The sequence below is a fragment of the Salvia miltiorrhiza genome, unplaced genomic scaffold (assembly GCF_028751815.1).
Source record: "Salvia miltiorrhiza cultivar Shanhuang (shh) unplaced genomic scaffold, IMPLAD_Smil_shh fragScaff_scaffold_149, whole genome shotgun sequence".
In the NCBI taxonomy this organism is placed as follows: Eukaryota; Viridiplantae; Streptophyta; class Magnoliopsida; order Lamiales; family Lamiaceae; genus Salvia; species Salvia miltiorrhiza.
Genome location: NW_026651424.1, coordinates 89,935 through 107,436, shown reverse-complemented (window position 1 = coordinate 107,436; position 17,502 = coordinate 89,935). Strand labels below are relative to the sequence as shown.

General features: G+C 34.9%; 2 protein-coding genes and 1 long non-coding RNA gene across 4 annotated transcripts; 2 read left to right on the top strand and 1 right to left on the bottom strand.

Moving 5' to 3' along the window:
• The first annotated feature begins 1,670 nt into the window (after nt 1-1,670).
• LOC131002592 (putative late blight resistance protein homolog R1A-3) lies at nt 1,671-5,812 on the top strand. Its single transcript, XM_057929060.1, has 2 exons — nt 1,671-5,356; nt 5,504-5,812. Exon 1 carries the CDS (start codon nt 2,086-2,088, stop codon nt 5,353-5,355), a length of 3,270 nt encoding a protein of 1,089 aa, XP_057785043.1. The 5' UTR covers nt 1,671-2,085; the 3' UTR covers nt 5,356; nt 5,504-5,812.
• Nucleotides 5,813-9,421: 3,609 nt separating this feature from the next.
• On the top strand, nt 9,422-10,248 carry LOC131002597 (uncharacterized). The gene is made up of 3 exons (XR_009094350.1): nt 9,422-9,903; nt 10,009-10,107; nt 10,176-10,248. It is a non-coding gene; the product is annotated as an uncharacterized LOC131002597 (long non-coding RNA).
• A 2,984-nt stretch (nt 10,249-13,232) lies between these two features.
• On the bottom strand, nt 13,233-16,301 carry LOC131002595 (putative late blight resistance protein homolog R1C-3). Of its 2 annotated transcripts, none has more exons than XM_057929067.1 (2): nt 15,880-16,301; nt 13,233-15,771 (listed from the first exon to the last, which is right to left on the bottom strand). In XM_057929067.1, the coding sequence occupies exons 1-2, from the start codon at nt 16,138-16,140 to the stop codon at nt 13,408-13,410; spliced, it is 2,625 nt and encodes an 874-aa protein (XP_057785050.1). In that variant the 5' UTR covers nt 16,141-16,301; the 3' UTR covers nt 13,233-13,407. The 2 variants fall into 2 exon arrangements, with proteins under 2 accessions (XP_057785050.1, XP_057785049.1); XM_057929066.1 differs by having other exon boundaries at nt 15,859-16,281.
• Between the last annotated feature and the right edge of the window lie 1,201 nt (nt 16,302-17,502).

Here is a 17,502-nt window from a genome sequence, read left to right as displayed (position 1 = left end):
TATATGAATTCAATGAATATATAAATAAAAACTCAACAAAATATGTATGCTGTTAAGTCCACTAAAACCTAAATCTATGTATACAAAAAGATTCGAAAAATACATAAACACATTGAGGAAATATATTTTAGTAAGATAAGTAATATCAAATAATAGTGTATTGTTGTCCTCCTAGGGAAATAAAATTAGTAAAATTAAATTACATAATATTTTTGATTGGAAAAATATATAAGGGCAAATACTTGGGTGAGCTGGGCACGGGTTGGGCGCTGGTCGCAGGTCTAAAGCCGGTTGAAAAGTACAAATAATTAAAAGTAATTATTGTTGTCATGGAAAGTAAAACTGAAGTAAAGAGTTGAAATGAGTGAATGAATGGAAGTTTTTGAACTCTTGTATCTATAGATGCATGTATCTATAAATTCATCGTGATTGATGTTACTGGATATATATATCCTAATGATGATAAACCAAAGACCTCTTTCTAAGAAGAGACTTTGGTGCCTAACTTTACCATAAGCTAAGTCTCATGATATTATATTCTGTTGGTAAGTTCTATTACGCTATTCATGATATCATATTTTGTTGGTACGTAAGTTCAATTACGCTCTTCACGATATCATATTTTGTTGGTAACGATATCATATTCTGTTGGTAAGTTCTATTACGCTCTTCACCTTATTTCTGTTGTGCCTCACACTTCAAATGTTCACTTGCTTTAATGGTCAATGACTATGCTAGATTTTTTTTATTTTTTATTTTGATAAATTACACAAGTAAATAAAGAAATTTAATGATTGCATCGCAGTGAACTCGAACCCAGAACATCAGTCTTTGTGCATTAACCACCTACCGCTAGGCTAACACACGCACACTATGCTGGATTTTTTTAGTTTGGTTCATAGTTCATTGCGTTCTTTCAAATGTTTTAGACTAGTCAACCTTTTTTTTTGTTTAATTTGCATTCTACTAGAAAAATGAAGAGTCAAATAACTTCTTTTTGGGCATCATAATTACTTTTTCTCTTATTTTCTTTTCTAGGTGACCCACAATTACAATGATACGCATTTTTCAAGGTTTTTTTAGGGCTTTTGATTGATAAAAATTAGACCATTTTTGCACAAAGATTTTCTTTCTTTCTTAATTTTTCTTTATCTTCTTGATAGCTGAACACCAACACTATCACATGTGTTAATCTTTCTTTAGAATACATTTCAAAATGACTAATAGGCTAACCATGTGATTGTTGGATCCTAGCCAAAAAGGAGATACATATCTGGAACAATGAAAAGCGTTAAGAATGAAAACACACACTCATCCAAGTAAAAAAAAAACCACCCACTCATCTTCTTCATTTTTACTTTTTTTTTTCTCTTAAAGGAGGATATTTTTTTTATGGATCGAGCTAAAAGTGAACAGCCACTTGCATTCTTTTTACTTTTGAAATCTAAATTGTTGAAACTGAGGGAAGCACAGAACATCATCTTAATGAGTTTGGATTAATAAAATGTTTCAAGATAGTCTTTATTTGCATATTTATAGGCCATAAGGTTGCTTGAGATCCATAATTAATCATCTTTCTTGATTCAAATGCATATTTAATTTTAGTGGATAAGCAATATGAAAACTCAAACTGGAACCGAGTTAGAGTTCTCCAACGACTAAGAACTCGAGTCGTGACTTGGTACTCGTATAATAATAACTCATAATAAACAAGCATAAAGCACAAAACAAACACGATATGGTTACTCAGTTCAGTGATAACACACCTATGTCCGGAGACTTAGCCTAGGGAAACATTTCACTAAATTCTTTTATCTCCTTTTTTTTTCTTTAGTTAAAAAGAATGTGGGTGTGACCCGCGAAAATTATCTGTATTCCACATGCTTTTTGGCTTTTGGGAAAAGTAGAACAATTTCACGAAAAAGTAATCGATTGCACTACTTTGCTTGATTGTTTTTTTTTTTTTGACTATCTTCTTCATTCTATTCTTCTCTATGTAGATAATCCTGTTGTTTATTCTTCCTTCAATCTGCTTACTAAAATAAGAAAGAAAAAAAAAACAAATAGTTTCCTGCATCATCAGAGATGGCCTATGCTGCTCTTGTCTCCCTCACAAACACCATAGACCGATTCCTTAACAGCAATCTATATTCCATCTCTGTTGAAGAAGAACAACAAATTACATCTCTCCTTGAGTATGTTACTCCCTTCCAAGACTTCCTCGATAAATTTCCAGACAAGTTCAAGAGTTTGGAAGAGCGGATGAGGGAAGCGGCAAATGAAGCAGAAGATATCTTAGAATATCTTGTGTTGGAAAAGCTTTTCTTGTCTTCAGATGAAGAGTCTGAACTCCACGATGATCAACTCGACCGGGACTCTATGATCGAGGATACTATTTTGAAGCTGGAAAAGATGTTGAAGGAGTGTGGCCAAGATATTCTTCGCCAGAAAGCTAAAGACAACAGTTTGAAAGCCCGAATTTGCGACGTGGTAATTGAAGTGGGAAAGTTCGAAGGCTTCTTAAAGTGGGAGAGAGATCACATTCGTTTCAGAGACAAGTGGAGAATTTTACCAGCCAAGTATGCTATGTTCAAGTCCAAACGACAGTTCATAAACCACTTGAAAAATAAGAGAAATGAAATTGATTCGATCATGGCGGAACACCATAGGTTTGACAAGTGGAAATTTTTGCCAGGAAAGTTCACCAAGTTCAAGTTTAAACACCACTTGAAGAAAATAAGAAAGGAACTTTTTTCGAAGAAGAATAAAAGTTCCACAATAGAAGAGGAAGACGACGAGGAGTCCAAACTCCAGTCCATAAAACAATTGACAAAGATGGGGAATGAATTTGATTTGATCACGGGGGAGGTGATCGACATGAAGAATAACAGCAGCGACACGGCTGCTTCCTCGTCTGGACTTGCACCAGCCGACAGGGTTAGTGATATGATTAGTTTACATGATGATGATGATGAAAAGCAGGGGGAAGAGGAAGAGGAAGTGGAAGTGGAGTCTGAATGCTATCGAAGTGCAAAACAAGAACAGCAGATGCAAAGAGTGATGCAGAAGATTGCTTTGATTGCTGCACAAGTGAAGGAAATCAAGGATAGCTCCAGCAGCAAGGACGTTGAACGTGGTGGTGCTGATACTTCTGCTGCTCCAACTTCATCATCAACTGATCCATCCATCCACAAAGATTCCATGGTTGGTTTTGAAGATTATGTGTTAGACGTGAAGGATCGCCTCTGTGGAGAGCCATCCCGACTCCAAGTCATCCCAATCTGTGGTATGGGTGGCATCGGCAAAACTACTCTTGCCAAGAACGTTTATGATGATCCATTAACGGTGGGCCATTTTGTGATTCGTGTTTGGGTCACAATATCACAAGATTACAGTGCACAGAGAATTCTTTCTAGCCTTCTGGAGTCCTTGAAGGAATACAACACAGGTGGATTGGGAAAAAGTGATGATGAAAAAGTGCACAAAATTTTAATGGGCAGGAGATATTTAGTTGTGATGGATGATATGTGGAGTGGTGAGGCATGGGATGTCGTCAGAAAGGTATTTCCTGATGATGGCAACGGAAGCCGTGTTGTGCTAACCACGAGGTTGTTTGAGGTGGCTTCTTATCCGGATCCTGCGAACAGGCTTCATGAGATAAACCTGTTGAATGCAGAGCAGAGCTGGAATTTGTTGAAGCATAAGGTGTTTGCAGATGAAGAATGTCCTTCCAATTTAGAAACTATTGGGGAGGAGATTGCGACAAGCTGCAAAGGATTGCCCCTCGCGATTGTGGTGATTGCGGGGCTTCTATCCACAGTTAGTAAGAATCCATCTTCATGGCAGGAGATTGCAGAAAAGGTGAAGTCTGCAAAAACTACAGAGCATGACCAAATCGAGGAGATACTATCTTTGAGCTATGTCGAATTACCTCAATATTTGAGGCCATGTTTCTTGTACATGGCTACCTTTCCGGAAGATGATGAGATCCATGCAAAGAAACTTATCAGATTATGGGTAGCTGAGGGCTTTGTGAAATATCCAAGCAACTGTGAAAGCTTTGAAAAGGTGGGAGAAGAGTGTTTAGATGAACTCATGAAGAGATATCTTGTTTTGGTCAAAAAGAGGAAGTCTGATAACAGAATCAAAAGCTGCAGCCTCCATGATCTGATGAGGGACTTGTGCATAAGGAAAGCGCATGAAAGTCAGTTTTTCTTGAATCTGATGTATAAGCATGTTGAAAAGAAGCCTTTTAGAGAAAGGATAAAGAATCAGCGCCGCGTAAGCCTTGATTCTTCTCATCTCAGATACGTTTCAGACGATGATGATTCAACCATCCATTCCATCAGATGCTCGAAATATTATTTAGTAAAACAGAACTTTGTCAAGGGTGTGAAGTTGCTGAGGGTGTTGGATACGGTACCTGCTGACGTGGAGAGCTCACCATCAGTGCATCAACTATGTGAGTTATTTCATTTAAGATATCTTGCTATTAACTATACGGAATCTATTCCTAAGGGATTATCGATGCTTAAAAATCTGCAAACCTTAATCATTGGTGGAGAAAGACGAGAAAAATTAGGTGTTGGAGTGGTTCGTTATCTTGTGTTGGGTTGGCACACGCCACAATTAAGACATGTTCACTTTCACGGAACAATCTATTTTGAGGATCCAAGTGAAACAACTATCTCTCTAGAGAGGCTTCAAACACTTTCCGATGTGTCACATTGGAGTTGCACTGAAAGGATCTTGAAAAAGATCCCAAACCTTAAAAAGTTGAAGATTGATTGTTCTTGGGGTCATCATGAAGATGCAGCTTGTTTGAATGATCTGGTACATCTACACCAGCTCGAGAATTTGGAAGTATATGCTGGTTTGAATGATCGGCCAAAGCACTACAAGATTTCTTATCCTAGCATGCTGAAAAAGTTGAGTTTAATTGATTTGAGACTTCCTTGGAGCCACATGATTCTTGTTGGTTCGTTGCCAAATCTACAAGTTCTTAAACTAGAGCGTGGTAGTTGGGTCGATGGTGACACATGGGAAACAATCGAAGGAGCATTCCCAGCGTTGGAAGTTCTTCTAATTGGAGGTTCAGGGTTTGAGAATTGGATAACTGAAAGTAGCCATTTCCCCAAACTCAAACGGCTACTGCTTCATTCTTGTTGGAATCTCAATGGGATTCCAAATGATATTGGAGACATTTCAACTCTTGAACTCATTGAGGTTACAGGTGAAGTGAAAAAGTCTCTAATTGAGTCGGTTGAATTGATACGAGAGGAGCAAGAAGAATATGGAAACAACATCCTTCAAGTTGTTTGCAGTGATAAGTCCTATAGATGTGGATTTGGATAAGGTACTGCCTTTCATCCCTTGAATTTGCTATTTGTCACAACTTTCCAAACTTAGTTTTTATATGATAAGATACATCTAGTAATTAAATTCACTATTGTTTGCTACATGCATCTTATCCGATTTTTATTCATTTTTGGTTATTTCACAGCCGGTGTTATGTGTGTTTTGTTGGCCGATCATCGGGTTTCAAGCTTTCTGAGTTTTGAGTTGATGATGAAGATGACAAAAACATGCTGATGTATCTTTCTCATGATTCAGATTGAAGAAGAAAAGAGGATGGGAATGTGTTCTCATATTGAAGAGGTCCTCTTAAGCAATGAAGTTTGGAACTTGTTTTGATTTCCTAGAAGTTTTTTTCGCATGTGAGTGGATAATGTTTTGAAGAGTGATAACATTGTGTCCTTTATCATGTGTATATATCTATGTTTTTATAAAGAATGTTGATATTTCATATTTAGTTTCTTTTTTCCAAGATACTTTGTTGCCATTCAATCAACTAGGGTCCTTTATGAAGAATGTTGACAAAGTTAGAAATATCTCAAAACAGAGGTGATTGCTGAAATTGAGGGAAGAGAGTGAGGGTCATCTAATGACTTTGCATATTTCAGTTGATTATAATACATGTTGTAGCTTAATTAAATCATCTACTTGATGTTATAGGCTTAATCTTCTCTATCTAAGCATGTTGAGAATATGAAATGATACTGATATGGGCACTTAATTTGTAAGATTCCATACTTTCACTTTGTGTAGTTTTGTACCATCCTTTCTAAAAATAATTCATATGATAAATCTCATTACTCATTCTTTTTCATAGGATATTAAGTTAGCAATAGGATGTGAGAACTTTCTAAGTAATTAAATCACTAAATATGAAGCAGTTCATTGGATATCAAGAAGCTCTAACCTGGATAGGAAGTCGATTAATTTATTGAAGCAATTCCTCGAACACTTGCAGTGCACTGGTCTCCCAGCCTTGAGTCCTCTATTTGGCATTTTCTCGAACACCTGGCCCTCAATCAGATTCCAACTCCGATCCTCATTCATCGGAATTAGAAGGCTCTTCATGATCATAATCCGTAAAAAACTCCAAAATTCCATGCCGAAATCTCAGTATTTAGAAGGCTCAATTTTTCGGCTCAGAGTTATAAGCGCGTGCTATCTCAATCTTAAAATAATATGGTAGTTGAGATGATCAAAGTATATGTAGGAGTATTTATCTCAATCTTAAAATAACTCCAATTAAAAAAAAAATCTTAAAATAACTCGTTTAGTCATTGTATACTTTATTTATATATTTAAAAAATATATTAATTCAATAGATATATGATTACTTGATCTCATTTATCTCTAATAAACCATGCTATATATGTTCCAACAAGAACTAAGAAATAGTGTGCGTATGTTGGTCTAGCGGTAGGTGGTTAATGTCTAAGGTGAAGTTTTGGGTTTGAGTCCACCGTAATGCGGTCATTAAATTTTTATATATATGAAACAATAGCTAAGATATAATTACAAGTAGACCCTAAATTAGGGGTCATTTAGCTAAGTTGAGTGAGTTCGTAGGCCTTTGTTCTTAATGCATAAAAAATAATGGAATTTCTATGATAATAAGAACCATACGATTAGCTTGTTTCTAGCATAAATTAAAAAAAAATAAAAAAATCTAGAACACAATAAATAATATTGATATAGTTAACAAAAATAACAAAATTAGATAAATTCTAAAAGTTTTTAAATTCAAAACATGTATAATCTATAGTATATAAATTAAATTATGATATTAGAAAATATCAAAGTGGTAACAAATCAAATTGTATACATAGGTTATAATGAGAACTAGTGAGAATGACGAATAAGTCATTATATTATGTTGAATAAGTTGCTTGTAATGTATGATTAGGTGTGCAATTTAGCTAATTAGTGAAATTTCCCCTTCCTCTAGCCTTTAGGATTCGAACCCAAGTTTGAATGATTATCCATGCATTACCAATAGCTTATACTGACTTATTGATATCCATTCTTATTCTCATAATATATGATATATATTATTTTTTCTAATTTTGTGGTAGAAGAGAGAAAAAAAAGAGAAAAAAAAAATGGAGGGAAGAAATTAACTCATCTTTCATATATTTATATAGATCTGTTAGGATTTTAAAATTATTTTTTATTTTATTTTTCAGTCTAATTAATAATTAATTAACTAACTAAATATTGCATTTCTTTCTTCATCTTTCTATCCAATGAATTCACTGCATCATTAAATGAAGAATGCTAAATTATTTGATGATTTTGCATTCTCCAAATTATTTGATGATTTAGCCTTCTCTATTATATTCACAGTTACATCTTGTAATGAAGATTGAAGGGTCTGTATAGATTATTTTATTTTATCAAATTCTGAAAATTGAGGAAATATTAATATACATACATTTGAAATGTTAGCACTTAGAGACCATTGAATAGGCCCAATGGGACTAAAGCCACCCAACAGGAAAAAAAAAAAAAAAAGGGTTGGATCAGATTGCTAGAGAATAAGCCGTCATATTAGATAGCCCACCCCAAATAGAATTTGATGGGCCCAAACCATAGGTGAAATTAGGATTTCAGAAAAATAACTGAAATTGAGTCGATCCAAACTGAAATATTAAAATATGGTTCAATATCTATTATAAAAATGTCATGTTAAATTTCAGAAAATGAGAAAAATTTGTGTATTTACATGCTAATCTATACCTATTATTCCCTCATTCCACAAAGATTGTGTGTTTATTACTATTTCCATCCGTCCATAAAGATTGTGTGTTTTCATTTTTTTAGAAATCTACTTTATACTTTAAACCTCATTCACACTCAATAATCAATATTTACAAAATACCCACTCTTTACTTTTACGATTTGGTGGGCCCAATACTATACTTTAACACTAAAATCACATTTATCAACTTTTTCATTAAAATCCGTGCCCTCCACTCCATCACACACTCTTTGTGGACGGAGGGAGTATAAAAATGTCATGTTTTACAAAATTTGATTTGCCTATTTTGTCCATATTTTTAAATCTATTTTAAGGGCAACAATATAACATTTAAGCTTATTAGCTCAATCATACATTTGAAAAGTAAGCTCACCTGTATAGACAATGACAGTCGTTTAACCTTAACTCTGAATCGGAATAACAGTGCAAGTCCCCACGATCCACAAAGCCTACAAGAAATCTGTTATCTTAATAGGTTTCCTAAATCTATTATGAGGTTATAGTGAAGTGTTTAACATTTTATGATTCACTTAGCCGGGTTTTTAAAATTTAATGAATGAATAATTCAAAACTAAAATTCTTGAGTTAAGGACACCAATAATATTCTTACTCGATTTTCTTTAATAATTGGATTTATAAATAAAACCAATTAATATAATAAAACACTAATCTACAATTCATTAATTCCCGTGCCAAAACTAAACGTGTCAATAGTCGTGGGACGGAGAGAGTAATAAGTAATTACTTAAAATATGCACATAATACTAATATAATATTATTATGTAAATTATTATTTAGAATAATTAATTAAACTAATGATAGTTCAATTAATACAATGAGTAGTCCAGAACTTGAATGAACAAATAGGGCAAATTCAATTAAAATCACGGCTCATTTTCTCTTAAAAGTAAATCTGCCAACTAATTAAATAAGGGAGTCTAAGCCCAATACACTCAGCCCAATGAATTAAATAGAAAAGAAAATCCGGCCCAGCCAAATAAAATAAAAACCGGCCCAAATACTATATGTACACACGCGCAATCAAATAAAAATAAAAGGAAACAGCCCAAATAGAAGCCCAACAGCCCAACCATCAAGCCCCAAATGGGTCCCTATTCATATGTTTGCATGCTGAGTGATTCTTCGCTCAGTTGTGAGTGTTTTTGTTGGTGTCAAGGATTTCAAATTCATGCTATACTTATCAGCATCTGCTTTTTTAATCATGAATTCAAGTACCTATTGCGTGATCATGTAGATGGGGTCCCTATTCTTATCGTTTACCATTTGTTTCAAGTCATGTTTTCTAAGATATGTTGCATGGAAAATTATTAAGTTTGAAATTTGAGATTGTTTATATGGTAAGTTCACATTTGAGCTAGCAAGTAGTACTATTATACTATGCCACTGTAGTTTATTGTCATGACAGATTTATTTTCTACTTTAACCACAAAAGGTATCAGAACTATACATGCATTCAAATTCATACTGTCATGCTTCTTTATGCTGCACGTGTGTAAATTTGGCTTGAAAACTAGACATGCTTATATACTATTGTCTGAGAATGTGCAGTCAACTCTAAAAGGTATTATGCCACTGGATTGTCTGTTCAAATAAGAAAACGTTTCAATATTTATAGAAACTCATCGCGGCATCTGTTATTTATAGTTTAATATGTTAATGGCCTATTGCCACAGGCATATGAGAAGTGCTTTCAGAATCTGCACTATGTAGAGCGGCATGAGGATCATACAATTGCACATGCAATTCAGACATCGTATAAAAAGACTAAGGTATCGTCAAATTTCTAGTTGTATATCTTTGTTGATGGTTGAAATTGATAGAAAGCTGTTTTTCTTCTTTAGGGATTTTGGCCTGAAATTTTTAAGTGCTTGTAGGTGTATCTTTGGCCAGCTCCTACACAATCAGGGATGAAGGCAGGCAAAACTGTGGAGTTGATTCTTAACTTAGCTGGTTACAGGAATGTGAAATCAAAGGTATGAAACTGGCTCGAGAAATATGTTCTTTCGTTTCCAACTTTGTCCTGATGGAAATACTCTTGTAGGTTGTTGGTTCAAGGAATCCCCACAACACTGTGAAGGCTCTCTTCAAGGCATTAAATGCGGTAAATGGGAGGAATTATATTATCTACATTGATATTATATTTCACCATTGTTTATCCTTTTCTATTCCTCTTTCTTTTGCTCGCTGATTGAAACTCCCAAGGATGTTCAGGAAAAGTTTGGCCGAACTGTGGTTGAATCATATCTACTGTGATAGGTATAATCTTCATCTTTTCCTTGAGTTTCTCTATTTTTGTAGGGAGGTGGTATGTGAGTGGTGAACATATTTGAATGCATTTAAGATGTGATGCCTAATGGAGTTCACAAAGAAAGAAGGATAAGTTAACTTTCATGTCCTACTTTATTGGACTTGGGGTAATTGTGCCTATATACATGTACTTTTAGTGATTTCTGGTTTTCCACAAGAACTAAATATTCCGCCTCCAAATACACTAACTTTTAATTGTTCCGATTTTTCACACGGCTATCAATTTTCAGCGATCGTGGCTAGTTAAAGTGACAAATTAATATCATCGTGGCAAGCTGAAGTAGCGTATAGAAATCCAAGTACCTCGTCTAGCACATCAATTGTTTAAATGATGTAGGCATTTAAGGCATCCACCTCAACATTAATTTGGGTGCAGTTGATAATCGTGTGAAAAATCAGAACAATTGAAAGTTCATGTGTTTGGAGGCAGATTTTTTAGTTTATGTGCAAAACTAGAATTGGTTGAAAGTTTGTGTATTTAGGCGCAACTAACCCATTGGACTTTGCAGTTGCTTAAATTTTAATTAATTGCACAATTTTCATCAAATTTGCCTCTTGAATTGAATAACATGGAGTAGTTTTTTGAGAGAATTGAATAACACAGGTCTAGCAGATTTTTGTTGTCTCATATGAGTACTACTCTTGTTGAATCTCAGGTTTACAAAGAAACAATATCATCTGTGGATAGATTAATCTCTTGAGCATTTAGTATGACCAAGGTGTTATTTTCTGAATCGAGGTTATATAATAGGGAAAACAAACGACGAAGTGCCGGTGGCAAAAAGATGCTGAAAGGAGAACCACTTTGCTTTTCTTTTCGAAATGTGGAATCTAAATTGCTGAAATTGAGGAGCATAATCAATAAAATGCTTTTAATTTTGCATAGTGAACTATCCATACCAAAATTATTTTTCTTGATGCAGTTGCATATTTTAGTTGATTATGGTTTTAGGCTTATGCTCTTTCTCTGTCTCTCATGAATTGTGTTGAGGATAGGAAATAACATTGACATGGGCACTTAATTTGTAAGATTTAGATTCCATTCCACAGCTTCACTTGGTGTAGTTTTGTACCAGCTCTTTTAAATATGTATTTTTCCTTCAAATTATAAACTTTTAGAAACTTCTTATCCATTCATTGGGTGCAAAAAATAAATCAAAGTGGAGTATGAATGATATATAGACATTTCTCTTTTATAGAGAGGAACAACGACGTCAATAAAAATAAATAACATTTCAACTGAATTATTTCAACTTAGATAAATGAAAAACTTGATGCCATATTTGGATTCTAGCGAAAAAAGACAAGAGACAGTCTTGTTTCTTGTGTACCATCGGTGGCACCGTGCTACAACCCTCTTTTTTTTTTTTTAAATGTAAACGGGTCCGGGTTTAAACCCGAATTTGCTAAATGAATCATGATTTGGCGTATGACCCAGTGGCACCATGCCACTGGTGCCACCGGTGGTACCTAAGTATTTGTGAAAAGACAATGCATATGTGGAATGCATTTGTAAGTGACAAATAAGATAGTGAAAAGCATTAACAATGAAAACCACACATTAATCTTGGCTATTTTGTTATGTATTTAAATAAAGAACACACTAATCTTTTGTCTGTTAGTAACTTCACTTTCTTCGGTCGTGTTCTTGAAAATACTACTGCTTTATTGCTTTTGATAAGAAGGATACCATTTTCACAAATAAAATACTATACACAAACTACATTTGCACAAGATAAATAATCGATTGCACTGCTTTGCTCTGCTTGCTCTTGTTTTTAGCCTTTAGGTGAGTTGGATGTTACAATATGATAATTAGATATTGTAGTTCCTGCGTCATATTATTTATAGCCTATGCATTTTCGGCACAGAGATTAAAGAGAATAAAATTAAGATAAAGATGTGTGTGTCAAACGTGTTTAGTATTGTGTTTAAGGAATTTTTTATTGTTCTTAATTTTACCAAGAAAAATGATTTTTTTTCCTTTCACTTTACTTTTTATTTATATTTTCATATTATTTAATTATTTTATTTTCGAAAATACAACTTGGCAATTATATGAAATTTAAAGGAATCCGCACACACTGAAATTTAAAGGAATTAAAAAAAAATAAAAAAAATAAACTGAAAATTTTCATTTCATTATGGCGCTAGTTTTTGGCTGCCATTATCTTCAAAACCAACAAAAAGAAATCTGCCAATCTCTAAAATTTCATTCAAACAACTTAAAATTTTCAAATTTCCCACAATTTATATGTTTTGAAGAGTGATAACATTGTGTGCTTTGTCACGTGTATATGTCTATTGTTTTATGAAGAATGTTGATATTTAGTTTCTTTTTCCCAAGATACTTGGTTGTCATTCAATCAACTAGGTCACTCATACAAGAAAAAAGTTGTCCATACAAATCACAAAATGAGTGTTAAAATGAGACAAAGTTAGAAATATCCCTAAATCTTATGGATGAAGATCAAGTCAGCGAGCACTAAACATAGGTGATTGCTGAAATCGAGGGACCTGCAACTTTTATACACTGAGTAATTTTAAATAGTTTAAACTTATTTAAAAGTGTGATTGGAATGAGATTATTGTATGTTTGTGATTAGAATAATATGATACTATTACATTATTGCCCTTAAAATAGATTAAAAAATAAGGACATAATAGGCAAACTAAATTTGGTAAAACCAGACACTTTTATAGTAGATATAGATTATAGATACTAATTAAACATATGATTTATGTTGCTAAAAATTAAAAATAATTAAAAACAAGCTAAATATAAAGTTACAAGGAAAATTAATCACTCAAATTAGTATATTCCCACATGCAATTGAATTCCTCATCACATCAAACTACACGAAAGTTGGGATCAATTAACTATAACATGAAAGGATGGGTCCCCTTGAAAATTAATCACTCAAATTAGTATTCCCACATGCAATTGAATTCCTCATCACGTCAAACTACACCCATTTGACTACACGAAAGTTGGGAGTTGCCAAGCTCTGCAGTTCTTGGCTGACCTTGCGTGACTTAACTATAACATGAAAGGGTGGGTCCCCTTGTAATTCCTCTTGTTCCTCTACTATCTTTTTCACAGACACAGCCATTGATTCACTGCATCTCCACAATTCAATTGATTTGAGTGTTGGTATTTCTCCAATTTCTGAAGGGAACTCCTCCAACGACTCCATCCACCAGAGACGAAGTTGCTCAAGGCGTGGCAAGCAGGAGCCCTCTAACGTCCAACATTCCATATCCGCACACTGCCACAATCTCAAGTATTTGAGGCTGGGGAATTGGCCTTCAACTATTTCCCATCTGCGTGTTGCAAACTGCCCAAAAGTCAGTGTGAGCTTCTCAAGAAGTGGTAATGAAGCTATCTTTTCCAGAATTTCCTCCAAATGGAAGAACTTTCCGCATACCAAACACAGCTTCTTGAGTGAGCGCGGGAAGCTAATACACTGCAGATACTCAGCATCACTTACATATTCAGTACTGCACCTCAAGCTTTCCAGCTTACTCAGACATTGAAGATAGCTAAGGCACTTCACTCTGTCCAATATTACTTTATCCATGTATCTTATAGACAGTCTCTTGATATTGGGAATTCTCTTAACCATTTCTTCATTCAAGTTGAAATCAATCACTCCTTTGAGCGTCTCTAGATTCTCCATCATAACATCACTATGCCCGCTCCGAGGATCTGGGAGATACATTCCTGCATTTGCGAACTCGACATGCTTAAGCTGATGCATTTTCCAAATTTCTACTGGTGCAGTAAGTTTCTTGGGAGAATCAACAATTAGTGTGTGTAGATTCCAGAGCAGACTAATTGAAGAAGGGATTTGGAACCCCTCACGAAATTTAGCCGAAAGGTACCTCAAGTTCACCAATTGAAACACATTTTCTTCTAAATACCCTCTGGAATACTCATATGTCCTCAAAAATCTGAAATCTAGCAATTCTGGAACCGTATTGCCATGACATAAGAAAGAACGAGCACGTGACGACATAGTTTCCATGACAATGCGGCGTTGGCTATTTATCCCTTGAGGACAATGTTGCCCTAACACATAATAAAACCTCTGCTTTTCAGCTTCTTTCAAACATAGATCTCTCAGTAAATCATGCATTTTGCAGTACTTAATATTCCCAACTACCCCTAACTCATGAACTAGAATGAGGTTTCTATCGACTAGCTCCTTCAAATACTCATTGGCAATTGTTTCCAAGCTTTTATTGATTATTGGTTTGAGAAAGCCTTCAGAAACCCATAGCCTCTTGAGTTTTGCGACCCTAATTGCCTCATCTTCCCCAAACATCCCCATGTACAAAAAACAAGGCTTCAGATAGGCAAGCAAATGGTCATAACTTAGTTTCAATACTCTCAACCAATATTCATCATTTTCCGAATTCACTATTGAGCTTAAGTTTTCCTCTATGTGCTCCCAATACTCCAATGTAAGTTCGGACTTTGCCAAAAGACCCCCAATCACAGCAATCGACAAAGGAAGTCCCTTACACTTCCCCACGATCTTCTTTCCGATTTCCTCGAGTTGAAGAGGAAAAACCTCATCCCCAAATACAGTTTTGGAGAACAAACTCCAGCTACAAACATCATCTAAAAATCTCATACCAATGCTGTTAGAGCTTGTCAACTTAGTAGCCAAGTTTGAGAGCCTAGTTGTTACGATTACTCGACTCCCATCATTGTAATCGGGAAAGAAAAACCTTATCTTGTCCCACACCTCTAAACTCCACATATCATCAAGTATTATGAGATACCTCCTACCCCATAAATACTTGTACAAGTTTTCTCCCAATTCGTTTTCGTCACTCAAGTCATTCCTCGAATCTCCGCTCGCTTGGTGAAGAACTTCTCTAAGTGTTTCTCTAACATTATAGGTTTGAGAAATTGTAGTCCATGCACGAATATCAAAATGCTCCTTAACGAGGGCATGCTCAAATATATGTCGGGCAAGAGTGGTCTTACCAATCCCGCCCATCCCTGTGATTGGGATGATTTGGCGGTTACGGTTCCCTCCAGTGAGCCAATCCAAGAGTTGAAGTTGCACGTCATCAAAGCCCACCATCATGCTTTCCTTCACAGTGGAAGAGGATGTCAAGGAGCCAGCATGAGTCGAGGAGACCTTTCTCTGCAGCTGAGGTTCAGCTGAAGTCTCCATGGCTTCCTTCTTGATCACATCCATTTCTTCAATCACTTGCTGTAGATCTTGATAGAAGTCGATGCAACTGACTTCCTCTCTAGAATTCACTTCTTCAGCCGCATGAGCTGCATCTACAACATAGCCTTGGAGAAATTCCTGCAAGAAGGTAATTAATAATTTGAGTTAGAGATTCATTTCTTCAATCACTTGTCATAGATCTTGATACAAGTTGATGAAACTGACTTCATTGGGACTAGATCTAACCAGTTCAATCACGTTCACAATATGTGATTCAATAACATCTTCAACCGCATGAGCTGCATCTACAATACGCATCTCCAGCGGATCAGCTTCATCTCCGTCAGCAACAGGGGACTTATAACATTCAAGAAATTCCTGCAAAAAGGTAACAATTTGAGTGAGAGATTCAACTTGTTGTTTGTCAATAGAAATTGGAGGGGAAGGGTGGTGCTCGATCTGATTGATGGTATTCATAAGAGAAACTATGGCTGCATAGGCTGCCATGATCCAAGGAAAAACAGTGTATATATATTTTTCTGAGAATTTCGGGCAAGAATTTGATGGAATCTTAGTTTAGCTTCAGAAAAACAATGTGTAAAATGGCTATATCAGAAACATTATTGCCAAACAGCTAAGATAAGATAAAATATGTGGGTTGAGACTACAGTTTACTAGTCGTTGATGCCTCCTAGTTTTTCTTTTTAATATTTTATTATTTTATTATTATTTTGCTTGGTTTATTAGGTAATTGTTTCGTAGTATTTTTATTTGTTTGGAATTCTATCCTTCACCTTATTGGCTTATATTCCCTTAAAAACAGAAGGATTCATCTAGTCTTAAGTAGTAGATCCACAACAAAAATTGAAATTAAAAGATATATTTAAATAAATAAATATAAATATGAAATAAAATCAACATATTTATAGAATCGAAAAAGATAATGCATTTGCGCGTGACTAATATGAATATGATAATGAAAAGTATTAGTAATTAACAATGAAAACCATTTAACCAGGGGGCTTAGGATGAGACCCGGGTTCGATCCCCTTTGGGAGCGAATTTGGTGTTTGGAGAGATAAGGTGGGCTTGGTGATTTCTTGGAGTGTTTGGGGAACTACCATTTATTTATTTATTTTAATAGAACACACTAATCTTTTGTCTGTTGGTAACTTCACCTTTTTCGGTCCCATAATTGATCTTGTTCTTGAAAATACTATACACAAATGACTGCTTTTTTGCTTTTGATAAGAATGATATCATTTTCACAAATAAAATACTATACACAAACTACATTTGCAAGAAAAATAATTGGTTGCACTGCTTCACTTTGCTTGCTCTTGTTTTTAGCCGTTAGGTGAGTTGGATATGTTGCAATATGATAATGGAAATTTCACGTAAACATTTACTAGCTATGAGAAAAATTCAACCTGATTGGTTAAAACTGAGTATAGTTCGATAACCCGATAGAACCGAGTCGAGTTTGGTCCTTGCTTAATCTTGGTCGAAAAAACGAGACATGGCTCCAAAAGTATCGCCCTTGCTTTAGTTTTGTCGGCCACTAGATCAAATAATTGAAGCCAAGAATCTTCACAAGACAATGATTTGATGGGCATATTTACCACTTTATTCGCTTCCTTTGATATACAAACAACACTTATCTTCACCAAAAAATATACTCCCCCGTCCACCAATTAAAGCCCTATTTGAGGGTGGGCACGAAGATTAAGAAAGTTGAAAACGGTGTTGTGGGTGAAATATAATGGTTGTTGATTAAAGTGATAAAGTAGTTGACTAAAGTGTTAAAGGTGTTGTGTGGTGGGTTAACTAGTGAAGGTGTAATAATTAAATAAAGAATATAGAAATGAT